The sequence below is a fragment of the Asterias amurensis genome, chromosome 9 (assembly GCF_032118995.1).
Source record: "Asterias amurensis chromosome 9, ASM3211899v1".
NCBI lineage: Eukaryota > Metazoa > Echinodermata > Asteroidea > Forcipulatida > Asteriidae > Asterias > Asterias amurensis.
Window position 1 is genome coordinate 17,199,914 of NC_092656.1, and position 13,540 is coordinate 17,213,453.

The following is a 13,540-nucleotide window of genomic DNA, read 5'->3' on the forward strand; positions in this document are numbered from 1 at the left end:
TATCCTACTGAAAACACATGACACCAGGATACATTATTTTTCATTGTACTTTCATATTAATAACTTTTATGTAATTAAAACATATCTAGCACCCCACAGTTTCTTAGGAGCTACAATACACACTTGTGGGCTCCTTTCATTAAGCTCATACAACTACATTGTAAGTTACAAACTTCAGGCCGATTTGATCTTTTTGAAGCAAATGATTTAGTGCCCTTTAGTTTCAGACTGTCAGAAAGATTTTTACTGTCCCCACGTACACATATCATGACAAACCCAAATTGGGAGTCCAATTAGTGAAGAGACTGGTCCTTGACAATTACCAATAGTGTCTACTGTCTTTAAAACATTAAAGTAAGGTGGTTTCTTTACAAAGCTTCATGATTATTACATTGTATTCACTGTTATTACAGACCCAAAGATAATGATTTTGCGGGTTGTTTGTTTTCTTTATGGAGAAGGTCAGGTATTGTACACTGGCATGTGCTGGATTCGAGTGATACTTAGTCTTGGTTCTAAGACCATTGGTGTTGCGCGGTCACACACAATTAACGTTCCGACTATGCACAGCAAAAACTGCACACCCTTGTAATGAACGAACGCTAGCGGGCGCTCTGTTTCTCTGATTTCCGGATCTCACCATGTCTGTGCTCACCAAGGTCTTGGATATTTGCAAATTGAAGGCGTGGCCAGACTATGTAAATGACTTTTAATGTATGCAATATTCATATCACGTGACGAATTGAAGATGACTATTCAAACTAGATCGAGTCAAAGGTCAATATGATCGGCGCTCTATTTTTAATAATCTTTTCTCAAAGTGATTCCGTGGTCATTAGGCCTATTAAAAGGAAAACAGTGAAATTTCAAGTATAGACTACCTATTCAGATTATGGATACGTGACGATTTGAAATCGGAAATAATGGTCAAAAATCGAACGTAAGATTACCATTGTATGGCCCCACGCATGGAGCAATCAGAACGTAAGCCTTGGGGAATATCACGTACCGCCCATGCCATGTCTCGTGGGGGTTCTAGGTGTTAAATCCCGGGCGCTATGAACTCCTAGCTTGCGGGTTTCGAATCCGTTGTTTCTTATGATCGCAACGTTCCAATATGCTCCATTTTGTTTCATGGCTTTTTATTATGAGTTTTCAGGTAATGTTGATGATGTTAAAACGTCACATACCGCATTTTGTTATATTGACAGTGTTATTGTGTGAGTAGCTTAAACAAATTATGAGAATTTTTTATAAAAGGTTGAAATAAAAATAATGATAAAACAAAATTCCCTCAAAGCATAATTTTGTCAAACAAAGTATTATTTTTTATTTCTGTGAATGAAGAGTTATTTTTGAGGTAATGATTAAATTTGGCAACTAGTGGAATTTATGACGACTATAGTCGCCTCAAATAACTGCGACTTCGATATTAGTCGCGAAACTTACTCCCGTTGCCCCAGATGCATCGTGACATATTGTTTGCCGAAGGGGCATCTGAAATTATTGAAAGATTGTGTCACTGACGTCTGCATGGTTGTGTTTTGTAAAAGGTTTTTGTGAATAGTCATGAGCGACAAAAGTGGTTATACCAAGCAGGAATTTGATCACAACTACTTGTATAGTACGTAGTCTTAGCCGCACGATTAACCAAGTAAGTTGAATAGCAGTAGTCGCCACTCGACAAGCAATCAAAATTCACAATTTCTCATGAGTTGTTCCAAAAGATATGGTTACGACTACATTCCAAAAGATATTATATGGTTACGTTCCAAGCTACGCAGCTACTCGGCTACGTTTTCGTTCCAAGATACGCTTAAGTCTACGTTCCTTCAAGTTACAATATAATATCAAAAGGTACGTTTTCAAGCCCGAGTCAAGATATGCTTACGTTCCAAGATACGCAGCTACGTTTACGTTCCAAATTGCTACGTTTACATTCCAAGATATGCTTATGTTCCAAAAGATATGTCAACGTTCCAAGCTACGCAGCTACTCAGCTGCGCTTACATTCCTAGATCTGCTATAGTATCAAAAGGAATACCGGACACTTCGGCACCTTGCAAACTCGACACCAGCAAACTCGGCACCTCTCAAACTCGGCACCCACAACCTCGGCACCTTGCAAACTCGGCACCCACAAACTCAGCACATGCACAACTACAAACTCGGCACCTGGTTGAAAACGCTCAATCTGCCACGGTTACAAACTCGGCACCCAGTTGGAAATTGAAATAAATCCCGATCCTCGTCGTGCGTGTGTATCGACAGGTTCGACGTCGTACTGACGACGATACATACATACAGACCTACCAAGTCTCACGCATTAGGCGTGAGACTCCTGCATTTGGGCTCTGTCTCACGCTCACACGCACAGCAACCATTTTATAAAATAAAACTGAAAACGTGCGTATGCAAAGTTTCCGGGACAAAAAAAATCTCCGATGCCAATTTTTCAAAAGTTCGGAACCGGTTATGGTCATATAAGCTAGCATCACTACTAATTATTTCAACGAATGTAATACTACTCTTCGGGTGGTATTTGCTGTTGGTGCCGAGTTTGGTTAAGTAGACCAAAATAGGTCGGTGCCGCGTTTGTTTGGTGCCGAGTTTGTTGGACCAAAACAGGCCGGTGCCGAGTTTGTTTGGTGCCGACATTCTTGGTGCCGAGTGGGTGCCGAGTTTGCGAGGTGCTGAGTTTGCGAAGTGCCGAGTTTGCTGGTGCCGAGTTTGCAAGGTGCCGAAGTGTCCGGTACCCATCAAAAGGTACGCATTCAATCCCATGTGAGGTTACGCTTACGTTTCAAGATACGCAGCTATGTTTACGTTCCAAGATATGCTTACGCTCCAAAAGATATTGTTTTGTTCCAAGCTACGCAGCTACGCTTATACACTCCAAGATACGTTTAGGTTACGCTATAATATCAAAAGGTGCGCTTTCAATCCCGAGTCAAGCTATGCTTACGTTCCAAGATCTGCAGCTACGCTTACGTTTCAAAATCTGTCTCAAAAGGACGCTTTTGAATCCCTCAAGATTTCCTTCCCCCAAGATTAAAAAACTTTCACTGTGAATAACACAGGCATGACAGGGCCCACCAGTTATCTGTTTGGCAGAAAATACTGTACAAAATTTCTTTACTACATTATCCAAAAATTTAGTTGGGCACTAGCCACAAGTCTACAACATTTCAAATTTAATTAAAAATTGGTTCAGTAACCAGTTTCTGCTAAGCAATACTATTTTGTGCTACATGTAAGCAAATTGTTGTGCCAATACAGGCTTCATGAAATTGGGCCCTGTCACGTCGGGAGCATAACCCCACGATCGCATTTCAAACTGCATCATGGCAATGCAGAAGTCTGTATCTGGATATTAATATAAAGGTTTGTGGTGTTACCCCAAACCTTAATTCTATATCGTATTTCCACCATGCAAAGTTTGAAATCCTACTGATCCATATTATTTTACTCCGATAAAAACGTATACCCACACACACATGCAGAGTATAGCAAAAGTCATGCAACGCACTTTACTGCATGCATTGTACACTGCATGCACAACACTGAGTATTATTCATGAGCCAATCGCTACGCAGCCTCTGATTGGCTCCACCGGAAAGTCGGGGGAGATTTGCCGAAAAACAATAAAAAAGTTAAGACCCGTCGTTGCAAATATCCAAGACCGTGGTGAGATCTTTTATCAGAAATAGAGTGCTCGCTAGCGTTCGTTCATTACAAGCGTGTACAGTTTTTGCCGTGCATAGATCGGAACGTTGGTTGTGTGTGACCGCGCAACACCAATGGTCTTGGAACCAATACTAAGTGATACTCTGTATACTGGGTGACTGGTGGTGTTGTACACAATACATGTACCCCGTTTGATTCTGCAGACATTAGACTCTTGATGAACAGAATGTTGAGATCTGAGATTCCCCGAAGAAAAAACTGACTTTGCACAAGATAAATCCAAGATGTTGTCCTGTCTCGGTGTTGGCTGGAATTTTAGTCATAAACAATGTTTATCATTTGCTTACTCATGAACATGATATAAACTGTAAAAATCAGTGTAGCCAGACTGTTTTACCGGATACATGGTCTTGTTAGCAGAATATATTTTATTCAGAGATTTTGGGAATGATTGGGGAAAACGTTTACTAAAGTAAATGAAGATGAAAACCATGATTCAGGAAATGAGCGAAATAACAATTTCACTCACTTTCCGTAAATCACATTACTACTTTTAAATCCAATACAACCACGTGGAAGAAACCCAGAAATCCAGCATTTGTTGCTAATCTGCAATTAGAAGGCCTTAGTAATGTAAATGGAACCAGTGAAAGGCAAGTCTCCAGTACAGCAGAATTCATCAAATGAAGTTTATTTTGTTAAAAGCGTTGTTACATTGTTTTGGATCATCATCAGTGTCACTGTCAAAGGAAAGATTAAGTGAAGTAAATTTCAATTTATTCATAGAGCGACGACCAATGCTCTATGCAATAACTTGTAACAAAAAGTAAAATATCTATAGGTGATTTTTTTTTCACCGAATTAAAAAAATACTGACTACAGTGCTTAAACAGATCGGTGTACTAGGATAATACCAAGAATTATTCTAATTGCTGCAATGCAAATTTAACACAGTACCTGTTTGCTGCTTTGTGCGGGTCTTTCATTCACGGTAGTAGCTTGTGCCTGAAGACTAAATTGTAGCCCAAATGGATTTACCTACATTGTGCCAACAACAGAAAGAAAAAGAACATCAATTTATTCAATTCTTGGGCTTTTTATTACAGAGATTTGTTGGAATGTAATATGTTTAAGTTCATTGATCAATTTTTTTCAGTGACAATTAATTTAACATTACAATACATAAAATAAAAAAAATTACAACAGTGCACCCGCACAAAGTATGGTGTTGGCCACACCAATTTAGATTGTATGCACCGCATACTTACGTGTTCCCTGTTGGGGAATGTTACTGTTGTTCCAGTTTTACGGGTTTTTTTCCTCCTTTGATGTAACAAAATTATAACTTTGTATGAATAAAGAAAATTATCGTGCAGACTTCTCACAGAGATATTGTAATGTGTTATTCAATGTTTTGGGAAAAAAATATTTAAAATACCAGCAAACTTTGACTTCAAGAGAGTACAACATTTGACTTTGAGGGTACAAAGCGCAGACTCAATAGATCTATTTGAAATAATGTACATTGTACACTGTGTGACTTGAAACTGCACTCCTCTATTGTCACTCTAGAATAGAAGTTTGATGCACCTGAACAATCATGTACATTATACATGTACAATGTATGTTGTAGAATATAAAAAGTATGGTGTTTAAAATTTGAAGGCTAGCTGATGGTGGAGGGTAAGTATTCAATTAAATAAGTAAGGGAATTAATGTGTGGTGAAGAGGTTTTCAACTAGTGGTTTAACGAGGCCAACAAGGCCTGGTTCTTGATAATTTTCACTTCGAGACGAAGTCGAGGTAAAATAAAAAGAACCAGGCCTCGGCAGGTTTAAACCACTACATGTAGTTGAAACCGATTCAACACACTGTGATTCCCATTCATAAATACCTTTTCGGTTAAAAAAATCATCACTCTTTGGTCAAAAAGTAAAATAAATGCAAAAATTATAATTGTATTTTTAAAAAAATTATTTCTTTCAACACAACATCCCTCCAGCTATGAAATGGTAAAGCCCTCCGCCTCCCTCAGGTAAACAACTCCTTATAAGGGAATGCTGTGGGCGGCGCGCGTATCGCGTGATATGGCACAACTGTTTCAGCCGTTGCTCTTGACCGATAGGAATGAAGAAACTGTCTTATAAGAACAGGTGCAAGGTCGCGTGTCACGCCCATGAATTAACACTTTTTACCGGTCATAAACAAAGGTTTATACACATCCACATGACGCGCTCTCCACCAATAGGAATAGCGAAACTGTCTGATGTATTTATGAATACAAACATAAACATTAACAATCTTTTTAAATTTATGAACATTGACACTGGTTTTTGTTTTTATCTTTTTTATGGTGGATACTCGGTGGAAAGCTTAATTTTGCCTATTTTATATGGGTGTCTGAAGTTCAAAACTAGAGATAGCCTCCCCCATTTTTATGGACAACACTGGCTTCAGATAATCATCCCCCATGCCCGCTCCCCCCTTTGTTACACCACTGATTAAATGTGTTTTTTTTTTCATGTTAGGAAGATGTTTGTTATAATAGGTTTTGACAAGGACAACTTTTTCTCCCATTTTTATTCTGTGCTGTAAACAAAATTGTTGTCAAGTTAAAAGTCTATAAAGCCATTGGACCCTTTCGGTAAACAGTATTGTCCAAAGCCACACTTGGTGTATCACAACTTCTATATAAAATAACAAACCAGTGAAAATTTAAGCTCAATCGGTCATCGGAGTCGGAAAAAAATAACGGGAAAACCCAGACTTGTATCCGCACGTTTCGCCGTGTCTTGACATGTGTTTAAAATAAATCTGTAATTCTTGATATCGGGAATTGATATTGTTTTACTGTTTCCTCAAAAAGTAAATTATTTCATGGAATAATATTTCAAGAGAAGTCTTTCACCACTATCGTACCTTCTGTAAACCCTGTAAGTTATTTGTAAATCTGTGAACTTTTTTTTTTTTTCTGTACCGAAAGAGTCCAATGGCTTTAAGAAACATCACTTGCGCACTTCAGAGATGCCAAGTTCAGAGGCCAGCTATGCGTGAGATTTTTCAAAGCCTACCCCCCCCCCCCTAAAAACGAAATTGCAACCCCCAAAACAAATTGTTTTCTAACCACAAAAACAATCAAAACCCTCTTCAGTATACTTCAAACTCACATGAGGTACACAGGAGACCTTGCTGGTTAATGTTGAGTGTCAGATTATTTCCCCCCAAAAGATCAATTTTCGGCTAAAAATTATGCCTAAAATCATCAGCTCATGACTTCTGCCTTTAGTTGAAGAGTCTTCGCTCGTGGAGCGCATTGAACGAATTTGCTAAAAGAAATTGGGACAAACTTGTGTGCAATGTTACATGTGCATTTTCTGCTCTGCCGAATTGTCTGCTTAATCTTCTGTGAGAGCAAAAGCGTGCGCAATCTGCAAATTTGCACTATGTTTATACGGCAGCTCAAATTGATGATTCTGATAAACTGTGTGCAATCTGAAGATTGTGCAAACTTTGAAGATTGCGTTTTTTGTGCACACGTGCGCAATAATGGCAATGCATTGTCGTTATTTTTTATTATTTTCTCCGGTCTAGCCCCAATGCGTGAGAAAATGGTTGCAGCGCATGTGAGCGTGAGACAGACCCCTACCTAATGCGTGAGTCTCACGCCTAATATGCATGAGACTTGGTAGGTCTGGCACTTGTTAGCTTGTTAGAATTTAGGGGGTGAGATGAAAACGTGGAAACCAGTCAACTCACCCCCCAGAAAAGTTGCCTACTACAAGTCGCCCCCTCACTCACAAAGTCGCCCCCTTCTAAAAGTCGCCCCTCACAAAGTCGCCCACTGATAATCCCTAACAAAGCCGCCCCCTACTATTCCCTACTTCAGTGGGGTGATAGGAATCAGTTATGGTTTATTTACTTTATTTCCTTGTTTTTATTAGATCAAGGGCCTAATTTATGTGTTTAATTTTATTAATTATCGAAATCAAGCATCTGAACACAACTTTTTGTGACAAGGGCATTTTTTCTTCCATTACTCGCAACTTCGACGACCGATTGATCTCAAATTTTCACAGGTTTGTTATTTTGTGCATATGTTGAGAATGAGATACACCAACTTAGGCTAGTCTTTGACAATTACAAACAGTCTCCAGTCATGCCAGTGTCTTGTGGGGTCCACACTATTGGTAATGTCAAAGACCAGTCTTCTCACTTAGTGTATATGTTGGTCGCTATCGGTCAATCTGAGCGATCAACCGATCGCGCTGCGCTATCTACCAATCGCGCTGCGCTATTGAAATATCTATTGGTCGCGCACCAATCTGTCGATCGCGCAGCAATCGGTCGATTGCGCAACAATCGGTCGATCGCGCAACAATCGGTCGATCGCGCAACACTCGGCAACGAACATGCACGATCAACCGATCATGCGGGAATGGCTCGGCGCGATCGGCCGATTGTGCAGGAAAGGTTTTGCGCGATCGGCCGATTGTGCAGGAATGGTTTTGCGCGATCGGCCGATTGTGCAGGAATTGATTGGCGCGATCGGCCGATTTTCAGGGGCCGAATGTTGGATTGATCGTAACTGCAAATCAATAGTTGCCAACTAAAGTGTGACGTCACAATATAAATCACTATGGTGATACTGAAAATTTGTCTTGCAATGAATTTTATTGCTTAGAGAAATCACCCCCAGGAATGCAAACCCATTCATGCACGATCGGTAGATCGCGCAAACCGATTCCTGCATGATCGGTAGATCGCGTAAAACTTTTCCTGCACGATCCCTCGATCGCGCAAAACTTTTCCTGCACTATCGGTCGATCGCGCAAAACTTTTCCTGCACTATCGGTAGATCGCGCAAAGCCTTTCCTGCGCGATCGGCTGATCACAGGAAAAATACTCATAGCTTGATCGGTCAATCGATTGTTGTTGCGCGATCGACCGATTGTTGCGCGATCGACCGATTGCTGCGCGGCCAAATTGATCTTTCAACAGCGCAGCGCGATCGACCGATCACGCAGATTGACCCATCGCGCCCAACATATATATCAACATCAACATGTATAAAATAACAAACCTGTGAAAATGTGAGCTCAATTGGTCGTCAGAATTGCGAGATAACTATGAGAGAAAAAAACACCCTTGTCACACGAAGTTGTGTGCTTTTAGATGCTGGATTTCGAGACCTCAAATTCTAAACTTCCTTGAGGTCACGAAATCAAATTTGTGGAAAATTATTTCTTTCTTAAAAACTACGTCACTTCAGAGGGAGCCGTTCCTCTCAATGTTTTATACTATCAACCTCTCCCCATTACTCGTTACCAAGTGAGGTTTTATGCTGATAATTATTTTGGGTAATTACCAAGAGTGTTCACTGCCTTTAACTCTACGCTCTTAGTCTTAGTCTTACAGTTTACACATGTTACATGTCTTACTTATTTTAATTTTTTAAGACTTTACTTAATTAAGTAATTTTGGAGGCACTGTGTTCCATTTGTCATCCACTGACATATCCATTTAATAAGCAGAAGACATTTTACTTTTTAAGTGTAAATAAAAGGAAGGAATTTAGAGCTTGTTGCATACCTGTTTGAAACTTTGATCTGCGAATGAAAATTCGTAACAAATATCATCATCATGTAAATTCTTAATATTGTTACGAACCTCACATTGATCCCTGTGCCTTACTAGCGCCCTCTTTTGACCCAATAACTAATCAATGTTTTGACTTAAGATCAATGTTCGATTCGATATCATCTAGAATTGCTTAGCTCTTACTTCCACCTACGTCACAAGGACCCTCTGTCCAGTCAGCACATTTTGATGTCGGACCCTGGATCGTCCGAGGGCCAGTGGTTCTCCCACTCATGCATATTCAGTGAAAGCTTTGTTTGCAACCTAGTAAACCACTCCCTCCGCACACAACGCAGAACTTTGTGCTTGACCAATTGCCTGTGTACAAGAAGCAATGCCATAATGACGTGCGTAATGATAGCACACGAACCCTAATGCCATAAGGTTGCGTGCTAGCGGAAGCCATAGCCTCACGCACGTATTTGTTCTACATGAAGTGCAATGCCATGCCAATGTGCGGAGTAACTATAGAATACAGGTACACTCGGAGCTCTATCTGCGCCTCCGCGGAGGCGGAGTCGCGGTCACGTACGTTTTAAGTAACTTGGTCGTAGCATCCATAGACTGGAGGAAGAAAATAGCTGGTCGTACTATACTACTTGATTGTATCGAGTGCGATTGATGAATACAACAGATAAAATGTTAGGGTCGTAGGGAGTCAAAGTGTGACGTGAGTGGTGAGGTAGGTGAAGTAGCCGATAGAGGGCGTTTTAGGAAGACGTGCATTTGATGCAATTGTGAAGACGGGGAAGCTGGAGGCCTGGAGGCGCGGAGGCGCGGAGTCGCGGTGTTGACAATGGCCGATAGAGGGCGTCTTTAGGAAGACGAGCATATGATGCAATCGTGAAGACGGGGAAGGTGGAGGCACGGAGGCGCGGAGTCGCGGTGTTGGCAATGGCCGATAGAGGGCGTTTTTAGGAAGACGGGCATTTGATGCAATCGTTAAGACGGGGAAGGTGGACAATGGCCGATAGAGGGCGTCTTTAGGAAGACGAGTATATGATGCAATCGTGAAGACGGGGAAGGTGGAGGCGCGGAGGCGCGGTGTTGGCAATGGCCGATAGAGGGCGTTTTTAGGAAGACGAGCATATGATGCAATCGTGAAGGCTTCTTGCCCCTTTTGAAATAATCCTCTAATGGGGTGAAGTGTATTATATGGCTATAATAATAATTGTACGGAATTCGGGCTTTCTTTCCCTTTTTTAAATAATCCTCTAATGAGGTCAAGTGTATTAGGGCAATATTAATAATTGTACGGAATTCGGGCTTTCTTTCCCTTTTTTTAAATAATCCTCTAATGGGGTCAAGCGTATGAGGGCAATATTAATAATTGTACGGAATTCGGGCTTTCTTTCCCTTTTTTAAATAATCCTCCAATGGGGTCAAGTGTATTAGGGCAATGTTAATAATTGTACGGAATTCGGGCTTTCTTTCCCTTTTTTAAATAATCCTCTAATGGGGTCAAGTGTATCAGGGCAATATTAATAATTGTACGGAATTCGGGCTTTCTTTCCCGTTTTTAAATAATCCTCTAATGGGGTCAAGTGTATTGGGGCAATTAATAATTGTACGGAATTCGGGCTTTCTTTCCCTTTTTTTTTAAATCCTCTAATAAGGTCAAATGTATGAGGGCAATATTAATTATTGTACGGAATTCGGGCTTTCTTTCCTTTTTTTAAATAATCCTCTAATGGGGTCAAGTGTATGAGGGCAATATTAATAATTGTACGGAATTCGGGCTTTCTTTCCCTTTTTTAAATAATCCTTTAATGTATTAGGATTCGGCCTTTAATTATTTCCCTTTTGGAATAATCCTCTTTTGGGGTAACATGTAGTACGGCAATATTAATAGTTATTAATTATTTGTACGGAGTTCCCATAATTATTGAAATAATCATCGAATGGTCTTATGAGTTATCGTATAAAATAAATTGACAACACAGCTGCGCATTAGCTATAGCGCAGTTGTGTATTTTGGAGCCTAATGAGGGCGCTGTTGTGCATCTTTCAGAGTGCCCCCTAGGTTGGCAAATATTTATAGTTAAGCAACAGAGCGCGACCTCAACTCCGGTGTACTGTGTACGTATGAACGTCACCGCGACTCCGTCTCCGCGGAGGCGCAGTCGAAGCTTCCAAGTGTACCTGCATTCTATAGTTGTACCCAATGTGCGTAATCATTTGTACACGGAATACAATGCCATGCCAATGTGCGTAATCATTTGTACACAAATACCATGCCGTGTCCTTGTACACACACTCGATTGCGTTTATTCCTTATGTAGTTGCATTTTGTACACAGGTGATTTAGCGTGTAATTCCCAATGTAATATCCTCATGCACATTCTTAATTGTACACAAGCAATGGGAAGCCCGTCTTTCTCTCAACTGTCAATCACTTTAACCTTACTACCCACAACTCCTTATTTGGGTTATCAACTCTCCTTTTATGATTAATGGCTTATAAACCGAATAGTAACACTAGGCAGTTCCAGTGAAATTAAATGCAGGTGATTTTTTCTCTGAAAAGATGCGGTCTGTTAAGGTGTACTATAAGGATTAAAAATCAATTTAAAATTTTGAAATCGGATGTTTGGTTGCAGAGATATACCGTTTTTAATGAGCGTGGATCGTGCAAAAAACGTACCTGTGCTCAAGTTCAATTGTTATGTTTTTCTTCATATCGGCCACGGCCAAGTTTAACGCACAGCCTATGGCAAAAGAGGGCGCACTATATGACGAGTGCCCTCTACCAATGGGGAGGTTTGCAGACTGTGCGACGTGTGTACATTCGTGCGTATTTAGGACAACTTCGCAAGAAATGGTTGAACAAAACCTCACGGAGGGAGAAGAATACATAATCAAATTACACCAAATTTTCACAAGTTAATCTTAAAAGTATGGGAATTAGCACTGACAAAGTCGCATTCAATTTTGATAATTATCTCTGGAAGAAATCTTGATTCAAAAAACGGAAAACGCCGACAAAAATAGGTTTTCATGGTAAAAGCTATGCGACTAGATGTACCATGTGCCGAATTTTATCGGCTACACGATGATGTAATCATTATCTCATTTTGTGTAAACATGTGCTCCCTCATCGCAAAAAACGTCTTCGGGCTTCTTCGGCGCTTTCCGAAGATTTCCGAAATCCGTTGTCCACGGGGTTCAAAGGTGACGTCATGCACAAACGAATGGGAGCTACACGCGAGGCCAAGCATCCGGTTTCTGTCGTTGCTCTCTATTTTTTACAATATCTCCGAAACTATTCATCCGATTTCAAAAAATTTTGAAATGTAAGCACGAGGAGAGAATGCTCCTGCCTGCTGTCAAGTCTCATAGTTGTGAGGGGTAACTTTCCATATGGCGCCACCACTTTTTCACTCATTTTTACAAAAAGGGATATCTCATTGAGGTTAATTAAATACAATATTATTTCATATCGAATGAAAAAGTGGTGGTGGCATACGGAAACTTTTCCGTTGTGAGTTGTACAAAATGTGAGTTATGATTTAATACATTAACATTTCGTTCTTTTTTTTCGGGGCTGTGTGTGTGTGTGTTTTGGTACACGTGAAATCAACTTGATGAAACTGCCTAGTAACACTAGTGGCATTATTGCGCTACCACATCACATGTTGTAATGTCATAAGTGATTCAGCTGTAAATAAATTCCCAGTTCATGTTGTCAGTAAAGTCAGACTCTTGCAACTTTATTGTCTTCCTCGATCGTATGTGATAGGCCAGCACACTCGCCTCATGCGAGAAACGCAACAATATGCAGTCTGAATGCGGCAATCGCAAAGCAAAGCTTACCTCTTTCGGCGTGACACTTGTACGAACTTTATTCCTGCTGTACATGGTCACGGTGTCAAAGACAAGCTGAAGGTTTATTCATTTGACGGAAATATTTGTTTATCACATGTGAACTGGAACTTGAGCTTTTCAAAGCAAAGTTATGATTTCAAACATTGACTTGAGTTAGTTGACAACCATACCCTTTTTTGCAGCGCGCCCTCTTTACACACAGATTCCTAACTGTGAGCCCAGCCCTTTTCGAAACTACAACTTGGGCTCGACATCCGGCTTTGAATCCGTTTGGTCGAAAGCCCACATGTCACCTTTTTGGAAGAGTCCAGACCATGCTGAATCCGTAGTTTCGAAAAGGGTCAAGTGTAGACTGGTACCCAATTAAATATTGGTCGTGTCTCTCACCACT

General features: G+C 40.5%; 1 protein-coding gene across 6 annotated transcripts in view; it reads right to left on the reverse strand.

Moving 5' to 3' along the window:
• The window catches only part of LOC139941883 (leucine-rich repeat-containing protein 49-like), a 40,627-nt gene extending 27,295 nt beyond the window's left edge, over nt 1-13,332 (reverse strand). For all 6 annotated transcript variants that reach the window (XM_071938529.1, XM_071938528.1, XM_071938525.1 and 3 more), the window contains exons 1-2: nt 13,138-13,332; nt 4,645-4,725 (exon numbers count right to left, since the gene is read on the reverse strand). In XM_071938529.1, the coding sequence (XP_071794630.1) occupies nt 4,645-4,725; nt 13,138-13,182 (126 nt within the window). In that variant the 5' untranslated portion in view covers nt 13,183-13,332. The remainder of the gene's footprint in view (nt 1-4,644; nt 4,726-13,137) is intronic.
• Nucleotides 13,333-13,540: the final 208 nt, after the last annotated feature.